The sequence below is a fragment of the Nematostella vectensis genome, chromosome 4 (genome assembly GCF_932526225.1).
Source record: "Nematostella vectensis chromosome 4, jaNemVect1.1, whole genome shotgun sequence".
NCBI lineage: Eukaryota > Metazoa > Cnidaria > Anthozoa > Actiniaria > Edwardsiidae > Nematostella > Nematostella vectensis.
In genome coordinates this window covers 9,289,377-9,306,555 of record NC_064037.1, presented here as the reverse complement: position 1 = coordinate 9,306,555, position 17,179 = coordinate 9,289,377, and the positions used below count along the sequence as shown (strand labels likewise).

General features: G+C 38.7%; 1 protein-coding gene across 1 annotated transcript; it reads left to right on the top strand.

Moving 5' to 3' along the window:
• Nucleotides 1-1,097: 1,097 nt before the first annotated feature.
• LOC5522388 (piwi-like protein 1) lies at nucleotides 1,098-16,015 on the top strand. The gene is made up of 19 exons (XM_032367735.2): nucleotides 1,098-1,376; nucleotides 1,863-2,551; nucleotides 4,210-4,290; nucleotides 4,485-4,685; nucleotides 4,814-4,922; nucleotides 5,181-5,243; nucleotides 9,827-9,902; nucleotides 10,011-10,128; nucleotides 10,254-10,296; nucleotides 10,372-10,443; nucleotides 10,519-10,706; nucleotides 10,840-10,994; nucleotides 11,461-11,585; nucleotides 11,745-11,848; nucleotides 13,431-13,501; nucleotides 13,853-14,006; nucleotides 14,253-14,393; nucleotides 14,620-14,767; nucleotides 15,540-16,015. The coding sequence occupies exons 2-19, from the start codon at nucleotides 1,887-1,889 to the stop codon at nucleotides 15,654-15,656; spliced, it is 2,631 nt and encodes an 876-aa protein (XP_032223626.2). The 5' UTR covers nucleotides 1,098-1,376; nucleotides 1,863-1,886; the 3' UTR covers nucleotides 15,657-16,015.
• The last annotated feature ends 1,164 nt before the right edge of the window (nucleotides 16,016-17,179 follow it).

The following is a 17,179-nucleotide window of genomic DNA, read 5'->3' as shown; positions in this document are numbered from 1 at the left end:
CAGAGCCTATGGTTATAAATTGCTTCGACCACACCCAATGTGCTATCTTTAAAGTGAAAAAATGTTGTTGAAAAAAGCTATCCCTTAGGGGGTTTCGGCTTTTCTGTTCCGCCAGTCAGACCTTTCTGATTTATAATGGTGCCCTGTTTCGCGTAGTTCAGTGGCCTGCTGGCTTCCTGTCGCGAATGATTTGTCTGGTTTGCGTCCGGTGCATACCGTAGCATCACGATACATCAAATTCGACTGTAACAATTTGCAACGATTTATGTTTTTTTTCCTTAAATGCTTCTTTTTTTTTCGCCCAAAAAGGGGGGGGGGGGGGGGGGGTGACATGTCACCCCCGTCACCACGCCTGGATCCGCCACCGAAACGGGTAACTTGGGCAACTGAAACCCGTATTATTTAGAGCCGCCCTAAATACTCTGTCGCACGACGAGCCTTACCCTCGTTCCAGAGCCTCTCCTCGCTGGCTACTAAATACAGAGACGTTCGAGGCTCTGAAACCAGGGTAGACTAGCCTGGTTCTTTGCTGTACTTTTTTGCGCGATACACACTAAACATCTAGGCTAGATCTTCTATATGGTAATGGTCGTGTACGCGCGTTATTTTTTTTTACGTGTAATCGTGAAGTCTTGTAGTCGTTTATTTATTACTTTTTTTTTATTTATTTTGCATTTATTAATTATGTTATTACCCATTGTCTGTTATGTCATTATTGTTCTTGGGGTAGCCAGCGTCCATTGCGATCGTGTGATGACGAGTTCCAAGACCACCAAGAAAATAGCGGGAACCCTAAAAAAAACTAAAGTCGCAGTTTAGCATTAGCAGATTAGCACTGCAAGGTAAAACATGCAGGAAATTTGATTTTCCGTGACCTCTTTTGTGGATATGAAGCTTGATATATTTCACTGTTAATTGTTATAAAAGAAGTGATGTGTAAAAAGCCTGAGTAGCTTTTGTGTTGTCTTTGTAAACCTTCGGACCAATCAGAAAGTGGCAAATACTATCACTGCCGCCACATAGTAATTAGTTTCTACCGCGAGGAATTTCAAGCGCATTAGTCTAGAACAGCGCCTTTCCTATGCATTGGTGTGACGGATATCAACTGTTAGCTAGTCTATGTATTTTTCGTTTACTTCTCGGAGGGATTTAACTTTGAGCAAGAGACCATGCTTTGAGTTATTCTCCAGCGCGTCGTTCTGTGGTTTGTCCCTCTCACGTCAGTTCATGTCACAATGTCACACCACAAAAGAGTACAAACCAATCAGACGCGAGTATTGCTAACACGTGATTCCTCGTTTTGACTCGTGGTCTTTCTCAGTCGTGAGATATAGTGAGAGACAGAGCGTTTGAGAGAGAGACATCACAACGAGTTGGTGAGTTGAATTCAGTTTTTCCTTAGTAGGGAAATAATCCCTTCAAGTTATCAAAATAATAAGCTATTCATAGTTTTACCCTTTATTGGTTTATATTTTTTTCTTTTTGGCCGCATCTCTTGCGTCCATTTTCCTGCTTATTGAATGTGAACGTTAGTCTCGCTCGTGGTAAAAACATAAATGGCTATTTTTACTTATTTTATAGTTTATTTCTGTTTGAGAACTTTTGTCATTACAAATATATGTTAGCCAAAGAATGCTGTTGCTTTTATGGAAGTTTTTAAGACCTGCTACTCACTGCACCTAACTGATCAAAACAAACAACACACGTCCGCCATATTGGAACCGTGGTGTCCATTAACGTTCAATTGTCCCAACAAGGACCTGTTATCCCAGGAAGTATGAATAAACATGAGGATTCAAACATGAATACAGCATTTCTCAGTATGTTTTGTGTGCATGGACTAATTAAATTTGGTTTTACAGTGTAATTTTAGGTAAGTTTTGGTCATGACTGGAAGGGCCCGAGGGAGAGCAAGGGGGCGAGGAAGAAGCGAAGCCGCCCAGCCTGGAGGAGCCGATGCGGCGCGAAGACCAGGAGAACCCCAGCCTGCCCCAGGCCGAGGGAGATCAAGAGGACCTCCAGCAGGTGCTGTGGGGGTCGGACCACCGAAACCCCAGCCTCCTCCACAACAAGTAGCCCCACCGACTCAGCAAATGGCGGCGATGTCAGTGGAACCACGTGGGGCTGAACCCGAAGAGCGCAGAGAGAGGCGCGAATACGGATCCGAGCCTACAACCAGGAGAGACGGATTCAACAAGGAAGGTTCTGTTGGGACCAAAGTAGGAATAGTTTCCAACTATTTTCGCTTGGAGACGAGACCCCAAGCCGCCATTTATCAGTATAATGTGTCCTTTAGTCCTGAAGTGGACTTCAAAAAAGCACGATTTGCACTCATCGGAGAGCAGAGAGAGCTCCTTGGGAATATTCGAGCGTTCGACGGAATGGTGCTTTTCCTGCCAAAGAAGCTGCCGGATCAAGTGACGAAGATTATGGCCGTGAGAACTCGCCGAGAGACCCCTGATGAGCCTGTTGAAATCACAATAACTCTGACAAACGAGTTACCCGCTGATAGTCCGACATGTCTGCATCTCTTCAACATCATCCTCAAGAGGTAAACATAACAACACAATCAAAACTCTTCTATTCCCATGTGTGAACTGTTTTGGAATGTGAAAAGTAACAAAACTAGGCATAAATATTTTGTGGTATTGCAGTTCTATCCACGTTTTTCACTACCAAGATTTTTAGCATCAATTCCAAAATTCTGTAATCTCAGCCAAAATCATATCTGATTTCAGATTTTCTCTCTAGTCTTTGTGCCAGGTTGCTTAGAATTAAAGGTGGTTTGAACTTGTGTAATATTTCAATGATCTGCTCTTCATAAAGGGTTGTTCATTCTTCTCTAAATAGACCCTGCGCGCAGGGTTAATTGGGTTACCTGAGATCTGCAATTTGTTTGGGCCCTGTGTTGTGACATGTATGACAAAGATGCTACTGCCCACCACCTTTGGATATAATAAAAATATATGTATAATCTTTTTTTTTATTGTAAATGCCATATCACAACACTGATTGGGGCAAGAAAGGTAAAAAGCATAGTCTCTTGAGGTGGGGGTGGACTGAGGTGTGCTCCATTTTAGTAGATGGGGCTGATTGTCCTATCTTTTGCAGTGTAAAAATTGATGTGCACACCTGATATACATATCATTAACAGCACTAGAAAGATAACTCAATGCTCTAGATTTCATTGAAAATGATCCATAAAACTAAAATGACATCCAATGAGGGATAAAGGTATTTTAGAAGAAAACATAAATTATCTAAAGGACCAAAATACAAAAAAAACACCACCGCACAGCACTAAAATACAAAAATAGTTTTACATATCTTACACTACACATGGCTACTGACATGTTTACCTCTAAAAAAGTTTGAGTTACTTCATACACTATTTTTTTTTTACAAATATTGATGAAAACTGCTACTATGGCACAAAGGTTCTTGGTTTATTGTGCAACTTTGGCCATATCGTGAGCAGAAAAAAATAGGCCTGTAAAACGTGCATGTAGCTAATGCAGGCAATTATATGCAACTATAATGTTATCATACATTTCTATGTTATTTCTTATTATTATCATACTATTAAATGTATAGACGGTATAAGACTCCAATATATTTAAAAAAAGGGAAAAAAAAGAAAATATTTAGTGGGGGAGGATTCGAACCCATGACTTTACACAACCTACGGATTCAAATGCAACGACCTAACCACTTAGCCATGAAGCCAACGCTAGCAAAGTGGGATACAAAATTAATCTTATTACTGCTTGTATAGAACCGTTCTAAAGGGCACGTCGAGCATGTCGAATTCCAGTTACTTTCTCTTTTACAAAGATAAAATACCCACAACAATTGATCACGCATGAACATGAGTCAAACACAGCGGTGTTCGAGTTTATTTATCCAAGCTATCTTACACAATTTGTATGTAGCGAATATGTAGGGATTGTTTGAAAGAACCCAAAAACTTTAGATTATTTATATGTTTGCTCCTTTATAAGTGATAGCGCTTCGAAATGATCTTAGCCCGAAATATATCCGAGGACTAATTTTCCCAGCATACCTCACAGGCGTATTCTTACTTTTTCCTTTTCGACACGACAACATAGTAGCTACTGCACACTAAGTGCAGTAGGTACAAAAACAGTTGCATTTTATCACTGGGCTACCACAGGTATCCCAGTAATAAGCAATTTCTTATCTTTTCAGGATTTTGAAGTACATTGACATGAAGCAAGTGGGAAGGAATTATTACTACATCAAGAATGCAATTGCCATCCCCAAGCACGGGTAAGGCTTAGACATTGGGTTGGGTTTTGCGCAAAGGTGCACAGGGTGGGTTCACACATAACACCCAAATATGGTGGTCTAATACATTCATTTAGTTTTTAGCTGCAAAAGTTGAAATGAACTTCATAGTTATTACTTTTATCCTTATTTATAGCACTTTTAGTCTTTTACATCATAGTCATTTGCCTTTTCAGGCTTGAGCTGTGGCCAGGTTACACTACATCCATCCTGAAATATGAACACAGCATCCTACTTGGTGCAGATGTGTCACACAAAGTCCTCAGGAAGCAGACAGTGTTGGATTTTCTTTATGAACTCTACAACAAAATGCAAGGACGTGGCAACTTCCACGATGAGGCAGCCAAAAAGCTTGTAGGGGAAATTGTGCTTACCAGGTAATAAATTAGTTGATGATATTCCCTGCATTCCACCCATGTACAATATGTGGATAGAGCAGAGTTGAAAACTGCCATTGGGTTAGTTATGTGGAGTGTAGAGTTTGATAGAAGAAACTCTTATTTAGGTACAACAACAAGACCTACAGGGTTGATGATATTGACTGGAACAAGCGCCCTAACAGTACATTTACCACACCAAAGGGCGAGATTTCGTTCAATGACTACTACAAGAAGGTACTTGTCCATCCTTGACTTCCTTTGCCAAGTATATACTCAATCCATTTGTTAAACAGTTAAGCTATTTGTTGAATAGGGCGTCATTCAATCTTTTGCATATAGAGATGCACAGTTGAGGCAAGATATGCTATAGCAAGGGTCATTTTACAGATTGACTCATAAGAAATAGAAAGTTGCACAGAGGGCGAACACCTCCTTCTGCAAAACACATTTTAATGATTTGTTTTTGATTTGCCTTTTCATTTTTCTCATTAGAACTATGACTTTACCATAACAGACCAGGAGCAACCTCTCCTTTTCAGCAAGCCCAAGAAAGTTGTAAGTAAAAATTCATTCATTCTTAGATACAAGCCAAAATTTTATTGAAGCATTGGTGCCTTTTTTATTGCGGTGTGTTGGTGGAGGTACATCGTCAGATCACTCATGTGTAAACTTCATGTGTGTAAACTTTTGTTAAATGGTTGAATACAACACATCAATCCTTACATCATATGTATATACTTCTGGTGTTCAACTTCCAGTTTAAGCCTAGTACTATTAGGGCTATGTCATCTACCTGTGACTGCTACGGACGTTATTTTGCAATACAGTAAAGTATATATAAGCATGTTTCTTCAGAAAAGTCTTCCATGTGGGTTGAGCATGCACATGCGCCTTCGTCACTGACATCAGTCAGTCCTCTACGGTTCAGTCCTATTCAAGCTGTTAGTTTGCAAACAAAAAAAGTAAGTGCTAGCAAAGCTTTTAACCCATTGACTCCTGGCTATTTTTAAGCTGAGTTTAGAATCAAAGGGCTCTGTGAGCCAACTCGTGAATGCAAATTTGTTTTTTTTAGTTATTTTCTTGTGTGCATAAAACATATACAGGATCAATTTTTTAACAAAGGATGAACACATCCAAGATGCTGGAGTACATAACAATGTCCTTTCTTTTTGATGTGATAAAACACCAAGAACAGTTTGATTATTTATTATTATCATAAAAAGTAAAAAAAAAAAAAAAAATAGATGCCACAAGTAGGGATCGAACTTCGGTGACAGAACCACTTTACCACTGAGGCATTGAGTAAAATTAGTTTTTATCCTAATTGGTATCTCACCGCTCGAACTGCTTTTGCTAGCATGTCAAACTTCACCCTATTCTCTCCGGAAACAGAAGTTAAATACCTGACATAATTAATCAAGCTACAGTCGTATGTATTTTAAGCATGTCAACATTCTAGAAATTCACAAAATCGTTATTGATTGTTTCTTGGTGAATAAGCGTGTTTGAACGAGTTTTGTTTGATATTTAGCACATAAAAAAAGAACTATGGAAAAAACAACTTTTTCTTGACCTGCAAACAAAGGCTTTCTTTTATTACCCTGCAAAGAAAGGCCCTGCTAACAGAGGCTTTTCCCTTGTGTTTCTCTGACTTAAAAAGTCGCAGCTTTGGCTATCCGCTCTTTCAGCGCAAAATCACTCTTTCAGACAAATAACGCGAAAACCCAGAGATCTTCAAGTACTAGAAGAAGGAGAATTAAAAGCTTTGCTAGCATTTTACTTATTTTGTAAACTAACAACTTGAATTAAACTGAACCGTAGCAGATCAATTGACGTCAATTGACGAAGGCGCATGCGCACGCTCAACCCACATCGAAGACTTTTCTGTAAAAAACTAGCTTCTATATACTTTAAGGCTATAACACGTAATGACCGTAGAGGTCACAGGTCGATGACAAGGCTCTTTTATAGTACTAAGATTTAACCGGAAGTTGGTCACCGAAGTTCACAGGAAGATCTAAAAATTGCTGTGTTACAAAAGCACAGAAAGACCACAAAAAGTTTACGGATGATCGATCCGACGATCGTGTGACACAGAAGTCCCTCAATAACTCGTAACACGAGTGAAAAAAGACTGAAAACAGATACCTCCCCCCTGTTTTGAGTTTTTTTTTTACAGCCTGTTAAAGTCAAACACAGCTGCATCTAGTCAGTGTTATCCTAGCTTTCCAATAGTGCTTTGCTGTCACATCTCAAATCCCTTGTTGCTTCGCAGTGGCAAGCACAAGTGGATTGTTGCTTGTATTTCTCATAAAAAATACAGCTATGAGAATATTGGGAGAGTGTCCTAGGACATAATTGAGTGATGTGCTTATGGATATTTGCAAGCAAAGGTGGATTCGTGGTGTTTTATCCTTGTTTGGCTTTGCCTGGATGAGAAAATAATTTTCCAATGAACAGGGCTTCTGGAATCAGTGCGTAATTTGGCTTTCTCTGCGTAATCCACAAATTTCCACGTAATCCTGCTTAATTTGGCTAAATTTTAAAAGACAAAACATTTAAGTGCACAGCTGTTGGTTCTTTTAGTGTTCTTACCCACTTAATTTAGCAAAGAATCCCGCGTAATTTTGAGTTTTTTCCCCACGTAATTCCAGAAGCCCTGGATGAATCCCACCGCTCTCCTAAATGCTGTCTTTTCTGAAACCAAATTGGTTCCAAAATTGTTTACACTGCTATTCTGGACCCGTATAACCTGGAATTGATTTGTTTGGCTTCGGGGTGAAAAAACCATCTAACTTTGGGGAGAGGAGGAGAGAGGAGTTTTGACTGGCCCTCCCCTTATGAAATTTTCCCCGGATCTCCCAGAATGCTTTGCAATCCATAATGGCATTCAAGTGGTTTCACAAGCTTGTTCACAAGGAGTGGACATTGTGTTTTGAGGCTATGGAAATCGACCTGGAGGATCAGAATATTGGTATCTATTTGTGTCTTTAGTTGTGTTTGCTGATCTCTCTTCCTTGTGTGGTATTTTGAGCGTTTTGTTGAAAAGGGTGACTCTTGCTTTTCTTTCCTTGTTTGATTTGAAATTTGTCAAAGAACCTTGGCTAAAGAGTAGTTGCTATCACCTTGGTTGGATGCATATCTTAAAGACCATTTATCCCTTAGACTGATGCCTGAGTATCTTTATCTTGTTGTGTTTAGTTTGCATTTAGGAATTTTTTTGGTTGAGGGTACTTCTCAAGGCCGGTACAGGACAGTTTAGGGGTCTCTGTGTTAATTCTCTTTGTTTTAGTTCTTGCCGATTCGAGTCCCTTGTTTTCGCGTTTGTTTGTTTGTTGTGCTGAAAAAGCGACTAGCCAAAACTGGGACAGGAAAAAGCCTCTGTTAGCAGGGTAATAAAACAGCCTCTGTTAGAAGGACAAAATAGAAGAGGATAGATTTCCACAAATTAATTTTTCACAATTCTTCCCAATCAGCTAAACTAAACAAAACTCGAACGCATGACCTCGCTAAAGATTTTGCGATTGAAAAGAAAAAGGTATAAGGACATGATCAATAGCACGATTGAGAGGGACAAGTAGTGGTTACTGTCGTTCTGCACTAAAAAAACGCAGAAAGGAATGAAATATCCAAATAAAACTTTGCACAAATGTTTGTATATATCTAATCAATGTTTATGAAAAATATTAGAAGGATTTGTTGCTTTGTAATTTTTTCAACGATTTCAACTTATTCAAATTTCACGCTAAATGGCATGTTACGCGTAACACACAAACAATAATATCATTCAGCATTATATAAGAAACTGCGGAAAAGTTAACATAAATCAAGTAATTTCCAAGGTAAGTAATATTTTTAAATCTAAACTACATATATACAATAAAATAAAGGTAGACAAATGCAACAAATTGCCTTTATTGTGGTAAATAAAATCAGCACAATGCATGTTACGCTTTCAAATTGTTGAATGGCCCAATAAAAACAAATGGATGTTTGAAGCGGAAATTTGCTGGATTTCCACTAGAAAAAAAATTACAATAATTCTCATAGGATTTACTTACATCGTTAAAAATTCCAGCGCTCTACGATTTAACGTCACTTCAGAAATACAGAGAATATGCAACCCCGAACGCCAAATTGCACTCTTAAATTATTCAAAGCTGTTGGCAGATATATCCAAAAAGCAAATCACCAAAATAAAATAAAGTCCCGCATGACCGAATCAACACACGCACAATGGTTCTCATATCCTGACTTTCCGTGTGGCACGAAGTGAGTCCGCTTCAAAGCCATGAAACGGTAAAAAAAAACACGATTTATAGAACCCCGAACACAAAATTATTGCATCCTTGCTTCCTCTGTGTTTTAGTGGTGTCAGTTTACTATGTTGCTCCAGCGCCGAAGTTAAATGGCTCAAAAACACATGGCGGTTGAGGTGCCCTAGGGCAGCCATTTCTTGTTCGATCGAAGACTTTCCTTTGCTAAAATGTTAGGGGTGGACCCGTAAATAAACTAGGGCTTTTAAACAATAGAAAACCTCAATAGAGAGAGGCCGGTAAGGAGGAAGTTCTAATGTTGCGTAACGGAATATTGCGTGACTTACAAACGCACGTGGAATCAACCCGCGCGAAACATCATACTTTATAGAACTTCTAGCGATGGAATCTTCACCATATTCAGTGTTTCATGGAGAAAATAATGGCCTTAGTTTTTTTTATATTTTTACATCACGTTGCAATAATTACAATGTACAAAGTATATTCTATGAATGGCCACACACGCATTGAATTCTGGGTAATTAATATTTTGTGCAAATTAATGGTATTTTCATTCTGGATGATTAAATTTGATGATGCATCAATGTTAGTGAGCAAAATAAATGTATTCCCGTTAATAAAGGGCAAATTAAGTGAAGTTTTATTTTTTTGTCTTTGTTACACTATTGTACCCTTCGATTGTGCTATTGATCACATTTTTATAAACTCTCAGCATCTTGGATGTGTTCATGCTTTGTTTAGTATCCTGTATATTTTTTATGCACACTAGAAAAATAAATTTGCATTTATGAGTTGGTTCAGACAGCCTTTGATTTGTGATTGTTTTTGGAAGATTTAACTTTGCAAATTTTGCTTTTTTAGCCTGGTGGTCCCAAGGACAAGAGAAAGGGGGCTGATGACCCCGTCCTTCTTTTACCTGAGCTGTGCTTCCTCACAGGTAAACAATTAATCTCCACATTATGCATATTAAAAGTTCTCCCTCTGCCTAGTGTCAGGTCATCATATTTTAGCGTTTGTTGTTGATTTTGGTCTGTTGTTTTTTCAGGTCTCTCGGATGATATGCGAGCAGACTTCAGCGTGATGAAGGATCTGGCTGTACACACCAGATTGGACCCCAAGGCCAGAAGCAAAGACCTGAATAAGCTTATCTCTGAGATAAACAAGTAAGTAATTGCTTTTGTGGTGGAAACAGTATAAAGAGTTTTAGAAATAGGGCTTTTACTCTGAGAATACTTGCAATCCTTTATTTAACAAACAATTTCCAACAAGGCTTTTCTCTCTGTCACAGCAACCCAGATGCATCTGGTGAACTTTCAGGCTGGGGACTCAGGGTAAGCGCTCATCAGGTGCAAAACTAATTTGGTCAATGGGCTGGTCTCAATGTAATACCTTTTATTTTTTTTCAGTTTGGAAGAAATCTGCTTGACTTTGATGGTAGAATCCTGCCTGGTGAAAAGATCTTCCAGAAAAACAAAGGAGTAAGTAAATTGACACTGTTGCTCTCTTTGTTATAGCAGTACACATAATAATTACTAACTGTTTGTGTCCCATAGTCCAACTATGATCCCAAGTCTGCAGACTGGTCCCGTGAGATTAGAGGTGCACCTCTTCACAGCACTGTTAATCTTGAGAACTGGGTCATTGTGCACACAAACAGAGACTCTGGTGTTGCTACTGACTTCCAGCAGACATTGGCCAGAGTCTGTGGCCCTATGGGCATCAACACAACGAAACCAAGAATGTAAGTAGCTTGATGCATTTAAAAAGTAAAATGTACATGAAAGTTATTCTGTTGCTTGAAGAGTATCTTGTTGTTATCTCCAGGCAATTCCTATGGTTGTATGGATGAGAAATATTCACACATACTTTTTTAGGGTCCCACTGAATGACGACAGAACAGACAGTTACTTAAAGGCTCTCAGCAATGAGATTCAGGCAGACTTCCCTCAGATTGTAGTTACCATTGTGCCCTCCAACCGCAAAGACAGATATGACTCAATCAAGAAGCTGTGTTGTCTTGAGAAAGGAGGTAGGTTGAGATTTAGTAACAAGAATATACTAGGGCTCAACTTCTTATAATGCAATTCTATCTTTATACTAAACAAATAAATATAATATTAGAAATCAATGTGCTTCCAGTTTTCCTTGATAGAAAGCTAGCCTCCTTTTTTTCCTTGGTAGAAAGCTAGTCATTTTTTTGTACATTTCCATATGATCAGCCCCCAGCACCCACCCTTGTGCTATCAATTAAAAAAAAGTAATCTTTGGTCATGTATAGCGCACTTTCTCATACGAAAAATGTGCTTCACATGTGAGTCTAGGTTACCACGGTACCACGGGCATCCTATTTCACCCTATAAAAGCCCTCAATTCCCTACTCACAAAAGTGATTTCTAACTAAGAGTCTGACAATCATGGCTTGATCGTGGTGTGATGATCACTCCTTACTTGCAAAAATGATTCCTATATACCCCTAATCACACTTGTGTTATTAGTCCCATCACAGGTTGTGGTTAGCCGTACCCTGTCCAAGAAGCAGATGTTGATGAGTGTGTGCACTAAGATTGGTATACAGCTGAACTGCAAGCTTGGTGGGGAAGCCTGGGCTGTCGACATTCCTGTAAGTTTTGCTATCTCTACATCAGGCAAAGGTTTTTTTTCAAATTCTGAAGGTTTTTTGGGAAATTGTGAAGCTAGTAATAATTATCTGACCTTACTAAGAGAAATTAGTTATCAAGGCTCTATTAAAATGTATTATTTTCTTTTGTATGTGTTTCAGCTAAAGAACCTGATGATTGTGGGTATTGACACTTACCATGACTCATCACAGAAGGGACGGTCAGTCGGAGGATTTGTTGCTAGTCTCAATAAGCCATGCACAAGGCAAGTAGAACAAACTGGTGTAATTACAACACTAAGGAGACTACATTATGGGATCTTGACTTTTGAGTTATTTTTCTGGACAAGAGATATTTTTTGGTTTGTTGGGGAATGCAAATCTCACTAAAGCAGATTTTCAATTTGAAAACAGCCTACATTTTACGAAAAATTGTGTTTATGAAATGCAAGTGTTGAAAAAATTTTTTTTAAGGCTAGCAGCATGGAAATGTTGCACCAAAATTAACCTATTCGCTCCTGGGGTAATAGCGTGCGTGATTTGCCCTCTCCCTGGGAGCTTTCACAAGTTTTGCAAATTCGCTCTAGCAGAAAAAAAACACATATGCGTAGTAAATTGCGAGACAATATTACATAAAATCAAATAGTGCATCTTATTCAGAAAAAAGATGAGGAATTCGATGGTGTACAAATTTATCTGTAAACAACTATGACAAATTAAAAACTAGACTATTATTTAACAAGTTTATTGAAATCAGCTCAAATTTAGTGAAGAAAGAAGAAACATAACACAACTTCTTATGACAAAACTTTTTTTTAATAAATACACAAATTAATACAATATTTGAAATAAATGTATTCCTGAAAACCTTCCATGAGTTTATTCCACGACTTTATTTCAACAAACACATTTTATCAACCAGTTTTACGATTTCAAAGTGTGTGTTTTGAACACAGCAGCGGTTGAACTTTTCTATTGATGTTTCATGTTTAGAGAACACAATCTTGGTGCTTTCCGTGGATTTCCTAAACTCATAATTAGTTCACAACATCTTCAATGTATTATCAACTGAAAGTTTTGATTACTTGTTGATTTTCCTTTATTTTTTTACCAAGAATGGAGGAATATAGAATTTACTCAAATCGGTCTCACGGATTTTGTTAGTCAAATCTATTGTTTACAAAGAAGCAAAATAATATGCAAAATATTTGGGTTAATCATCCTTGTTGCCTAGTTGATGTTGTATGATCCAGTAAAAGTTATTTTTGTATCATTTTGACCTCCTGAAATGAGTATTTTGAGATGAGAGCAACCATGTAAATTCACACATGGTCAAATTATTGAATTCAACCCTGCCTGATTTAGCCAAACTAAATATTATTATACAGGTGTTATCACAAAAATAAGAAGTCTCTATCCATACAGCAGGCTTATAGTGGGTAGATAATTCATTCTCACCAGACAAGAGGGAGTGTACTTCTCGAAACATGGCAAAATCTCCACTGTGAGACTCCAAAATTCTGGAACTATCATGTCAAGTTTTTTAATTATCTTTCTTTACCAAGCCTTGAAAGCACTACCCGGTCTCTAAGAATTCAACATGGTGGTCGCACAGGACAAGTGATTTCACTACAAGGCATTGTTCTATTTTTCGGTTGCTAGGAGATGCCCAAAAGAGCTCATTTGATGGGTCACTTCTTTTTCATGCTACAGCTGAATTTGCAAAAGCTTTACTCGTTGGGATGTGGAGCTAGATTTTTTTTTGTTCAGGGAAATAAGCAGGTTTTTCTGAAGGCTGGTACAGGACGGTTTAAATCTTGTTTTTTTAATGTTTGCTTTTGGTTCTAGGTACTATTCAAGATGTACTTTCCAGCACAGTGGACAGGAGCTGGTAGATGGCCTGAAGGTGTGCATGACTGGTAAGTGCCATTGTTTACCTAGATCTTTGCATCAGAAAGTATTCTAATGTGATATGTGTTCAATAATGTGCTTTAATTTTTGTTTACCATTGAACTTAGTGCAAAATTGAACACGCAATTGAAAGTTTTGCTCTGTGCTAATGGAAAGCATTTGATGGAGAATTGTCATCTGTTCTTGATTTCAGTTTTAGCAAAAATTGATAACATGGAATTAGCCATTTCCTTTGCATTGTTATCTAATATGAATTATTTTTATAATGTGTATTTTTAATATATCATGTAAATAATCATACCGGTGGGAGAATATCATGCAACTTGCACTTTAGTTCTAACTGTTGTTCTTATCTACAGCTGCATTGCGTCAGTGGCAGCAGATCAATGGCGTCCTTCCAGACAAGATCATAGTGTTCAGAGATGGTGTAGGTGATGGCCAGTTACGTGCTGTCATTGAGCATGAAGTTCCACAGATTCTTTCTACCTTCAAGCAGTTCCAGGATGGCTATGAGTAAGTACACTGATGTTGGGTATTAGGTATAGTTTCTTGTACAATATTGAGTCAAAAAGCGTGCCATGGCTTATTCAAGTAATTCTCAACCCTAATATTGTTATCAGATGTAAAACACGTGAGCAATACCAAGAAAGTGACTGAGTTATGTAAGAGTAACCTTTAGTGTGTAATAATGTTATATAATGATGATGACTGTCTGGCAGAGGTGTAACTCTGATTTATTTTATTTATTTTTTTTTTCAGTCCAAAGTTTGGCTTTACTGTAGTGAAGAAGAGAATCCAGACACGGCTGTTCATGCGTGAGGCGCGAGACCCTGACATGCGCAACCTAATGAACCCACCCCCTGGCACAGTTGTTGACAAGGAAGTCACCCGATCTGAATGGTAAGCTAGCTTTGGACAGAGATAAACTATTAGGGCTTTGATGAATAGTATCAAAGAAGTAATAAAAAAGTGCCTTTTTTTGCATTGTGGGTATGTTTCAGCTTGACTGAGCATTTTGTCAACATGCCCTAGTCCTGGTTTTGGTATTTTATTTGGCCAAAGTGTGTTTGGTGTTGTTATAATCAACCTGAACACGCACTCATAACTGTATCATCTTGGTCTCTAGGTTTGACTTCTTTATTGTGAGTCAATCAGTGAGACAGGGAACAGTGTCCCCCACTCACTATAATGTCATCCATGATACCACTGGACTGCGCCCAGACCATTGGCAGCAGCTCTCCTACAAGCTCACTCATCTCTACTACAACTGGCCGGTAGGTTTCCCTCTTCTAGGCAATTAATGTTGTACTAGAAAACCCTGTGAAAATATGCCAACATGTGCCAGCTGTCTAAGTCACACAAGAGTAGATAAAATAGCATTGTTTCAAGCTTTACTATACTATCAATGAGATGTCCTGTCATACATTAGAAAGTTTTCCGATAAGCCAGGTTTGAGATGCTAATGAGCTTTCAGGGCTCACTAATATGCAAATGAGTAGATGAGTGTAATCAGGATTGCAGGTTGAGATTTTTGCTGAAATTTATCGATTTAAAACTTCCAGGATATTCAGTAGAACGATAAATACTTCTTGACTTCTTGAAATACTTTTCGTGGTTGCCCATAAGCGCGTTCATGACACGTTTGAATTAGAAATGCGCTGTGAATTATTTGTTTTGCCATATTGGTGAGCCCTGAAAGCTCATCAGCATCTCAAACCTTGCTTACGGAAAAACGTTCTATTATAATGGTAGCCATTTCTGGTATGTCCAAATAATCAAACAATATTCTCGATGTAATGATTCAAATCTTCAGGTTCCATTATGCTGGTCTGTAGTTGTGTTTTAAGCGTCCTCATCCTACCCAATCAATTGTTTCCAATCTTATTTTAAAATTGTGCAAACTTGATCTCATCCCATGAATATCTGCATAGATAGCAACATCACAAGCCAGTTTGCACCATTTTCTTTTATAGCCAAAAAGATTAATTTCAAAATATTCTCATTGCTAACCCCCTCTCTGTGATCATTACCATTGTTTCTTATCAGGGAACCGTGCGTGTACCAGCACCATGCCAGTACGCCCACAAGCTGGCATTCCTGGTGGGCCAGTCACTCCATAAGGAGCCAAGCCTGAAGCTAGCAGACAAGCTTTATTTCCTGTAAAGGCACTACTTAGTAGAGGTCCTCCCCATCGCCACTTGTGTTGACCGTTGTTCCATGGAGTCTTATATGGACTTCACTTTGTTGGATACCACCACCAAGTAGTTGACATTTGAATGAGATATTCATGCGTTCTTGACACTGTGACTTCTTACAAGAGGAGTATGTTAAATGAAGTCCCGAACTGTTTAGCCCATATCCCATTTCTTAGATCATTTCATCCGTTTTGCTCACAATTTTCAACTTGATTTTTTGATACATCCAAGATGGAAGTCCGTTCTAAAGCATTTATAGGCACTGTTCATCAGTGGTAAATGGTATATTTTGCAAATGATTTCTTAATAAAAAAAACAAACAACCCACTGTTGCTATTGTTTTGTACGAGAAGCCTAACATGTAAGCTTGCAGGCGGATTATTAGCGGGTGCACGTTTACGCCGAGTATTGCGACGGTCTCGTTCACAGACGCCGCGCAATGCATTTTGAGGTTGGAGAAGTGCACGGTGCATGACGGTCAGGATGCGGTTTGAGTGACGGACCGGAATCATTTTTGTTACTTTTTCCATCTGGGTTCCTGTGGATGTGCGCAAAGCAGCAAATAAAGACTGGGTACGAGTCTGGTATTGCGCGACATGACAGCGTCATCTTTAACCAAAGCAAGATTTTTTTTAAAATCATGTTTCATGCGAAAATGGCAAATCATCGCGGATCAGATTGTGCAAGGTTCAAACATTTATTTATTTATGTCATTCCAGATGATTAGGGTAGTATAAAGCAGTCACGCTTACGAAAGCAAAATGTAATCTCCCGGGCGGCCGTGGCTTCAGGCTCTAAGCTTTCCATTTCGTTTCGTGTGGGTAGGGGTCATTAAAACAGAAGGGATGAGGTTGACAAAATCCAATAATCCTTCCAATAAACCCCTAAAAAAGTACATTAGGTGTGGTCGAAAAATTCTAAAGTAGAAGAGCAAAATAAGAGAAGAGAAAATAAGGGTGCTGTCATCCAGTCTTCAAGTTCTGTTGTTACTGAATAGTAAATGCACCCGCTCCTAAGGGATAGCAGATGGTAGTACTTTTACAGTCCTACCCCCGGTAAAGCTTACGTAATAAACAGATAAAGTGATTTGGCAAACGAGGAACATTACTCTGTCAATGTCTGTATGTTAGCGGAAGGGATCTGTCTTTGGCTATTGTCATTACCTTCTTTCTTCTCCCATTTGGAATGCAAGTAACAAAGCACAACGTCAAATATGCATGAGGCAAAAATTCAAGTCGTGCGTTAATTTGATCCACGCAGCCGTTTCGTTCCTAGCACTGCACGCGGTTCACTGCCCGAAGAACAATGGTGACGTCTTTCAGAGCGGTCTTAAGGATATTGCTTTAGTAATCATGCTGTCTATTTTTACACATCTTTTAAGTGCTTAAAAAATAACAGCACAGCAACTATAGCTGTTGTAGCACGGCTATTCAGAGCAGTAGACTGTGAAAGGTTATTTATTGCCAACAGTGATCAACAATTAACTCATCG

Bases quoted from the DNA above. Each gene is read 5' to 3' on its own strand.
- LOC5522388 (XM_032367735.2), top strand. From the start codon at position 1,887: ATGACTGGAAGGGCCCGAGGGAGAGCAAGGGGGCGAGGAAGAAGCGAA. The intron at 2,552-4,209 runs GTAAACATAACA...TTATCTTTTCAG, and splicing joins TTCAACATCATCCTCAAGAG to GATTTTGAAGTACATTGACA. The intron at 4,291-4,484 runs GTAAGGCTTAGA...TTGCCTTTTCAG, and splicing joins ATTGCCATCCCCAAGCACGG to GCTTGAGCTGTGGCCAGGTT.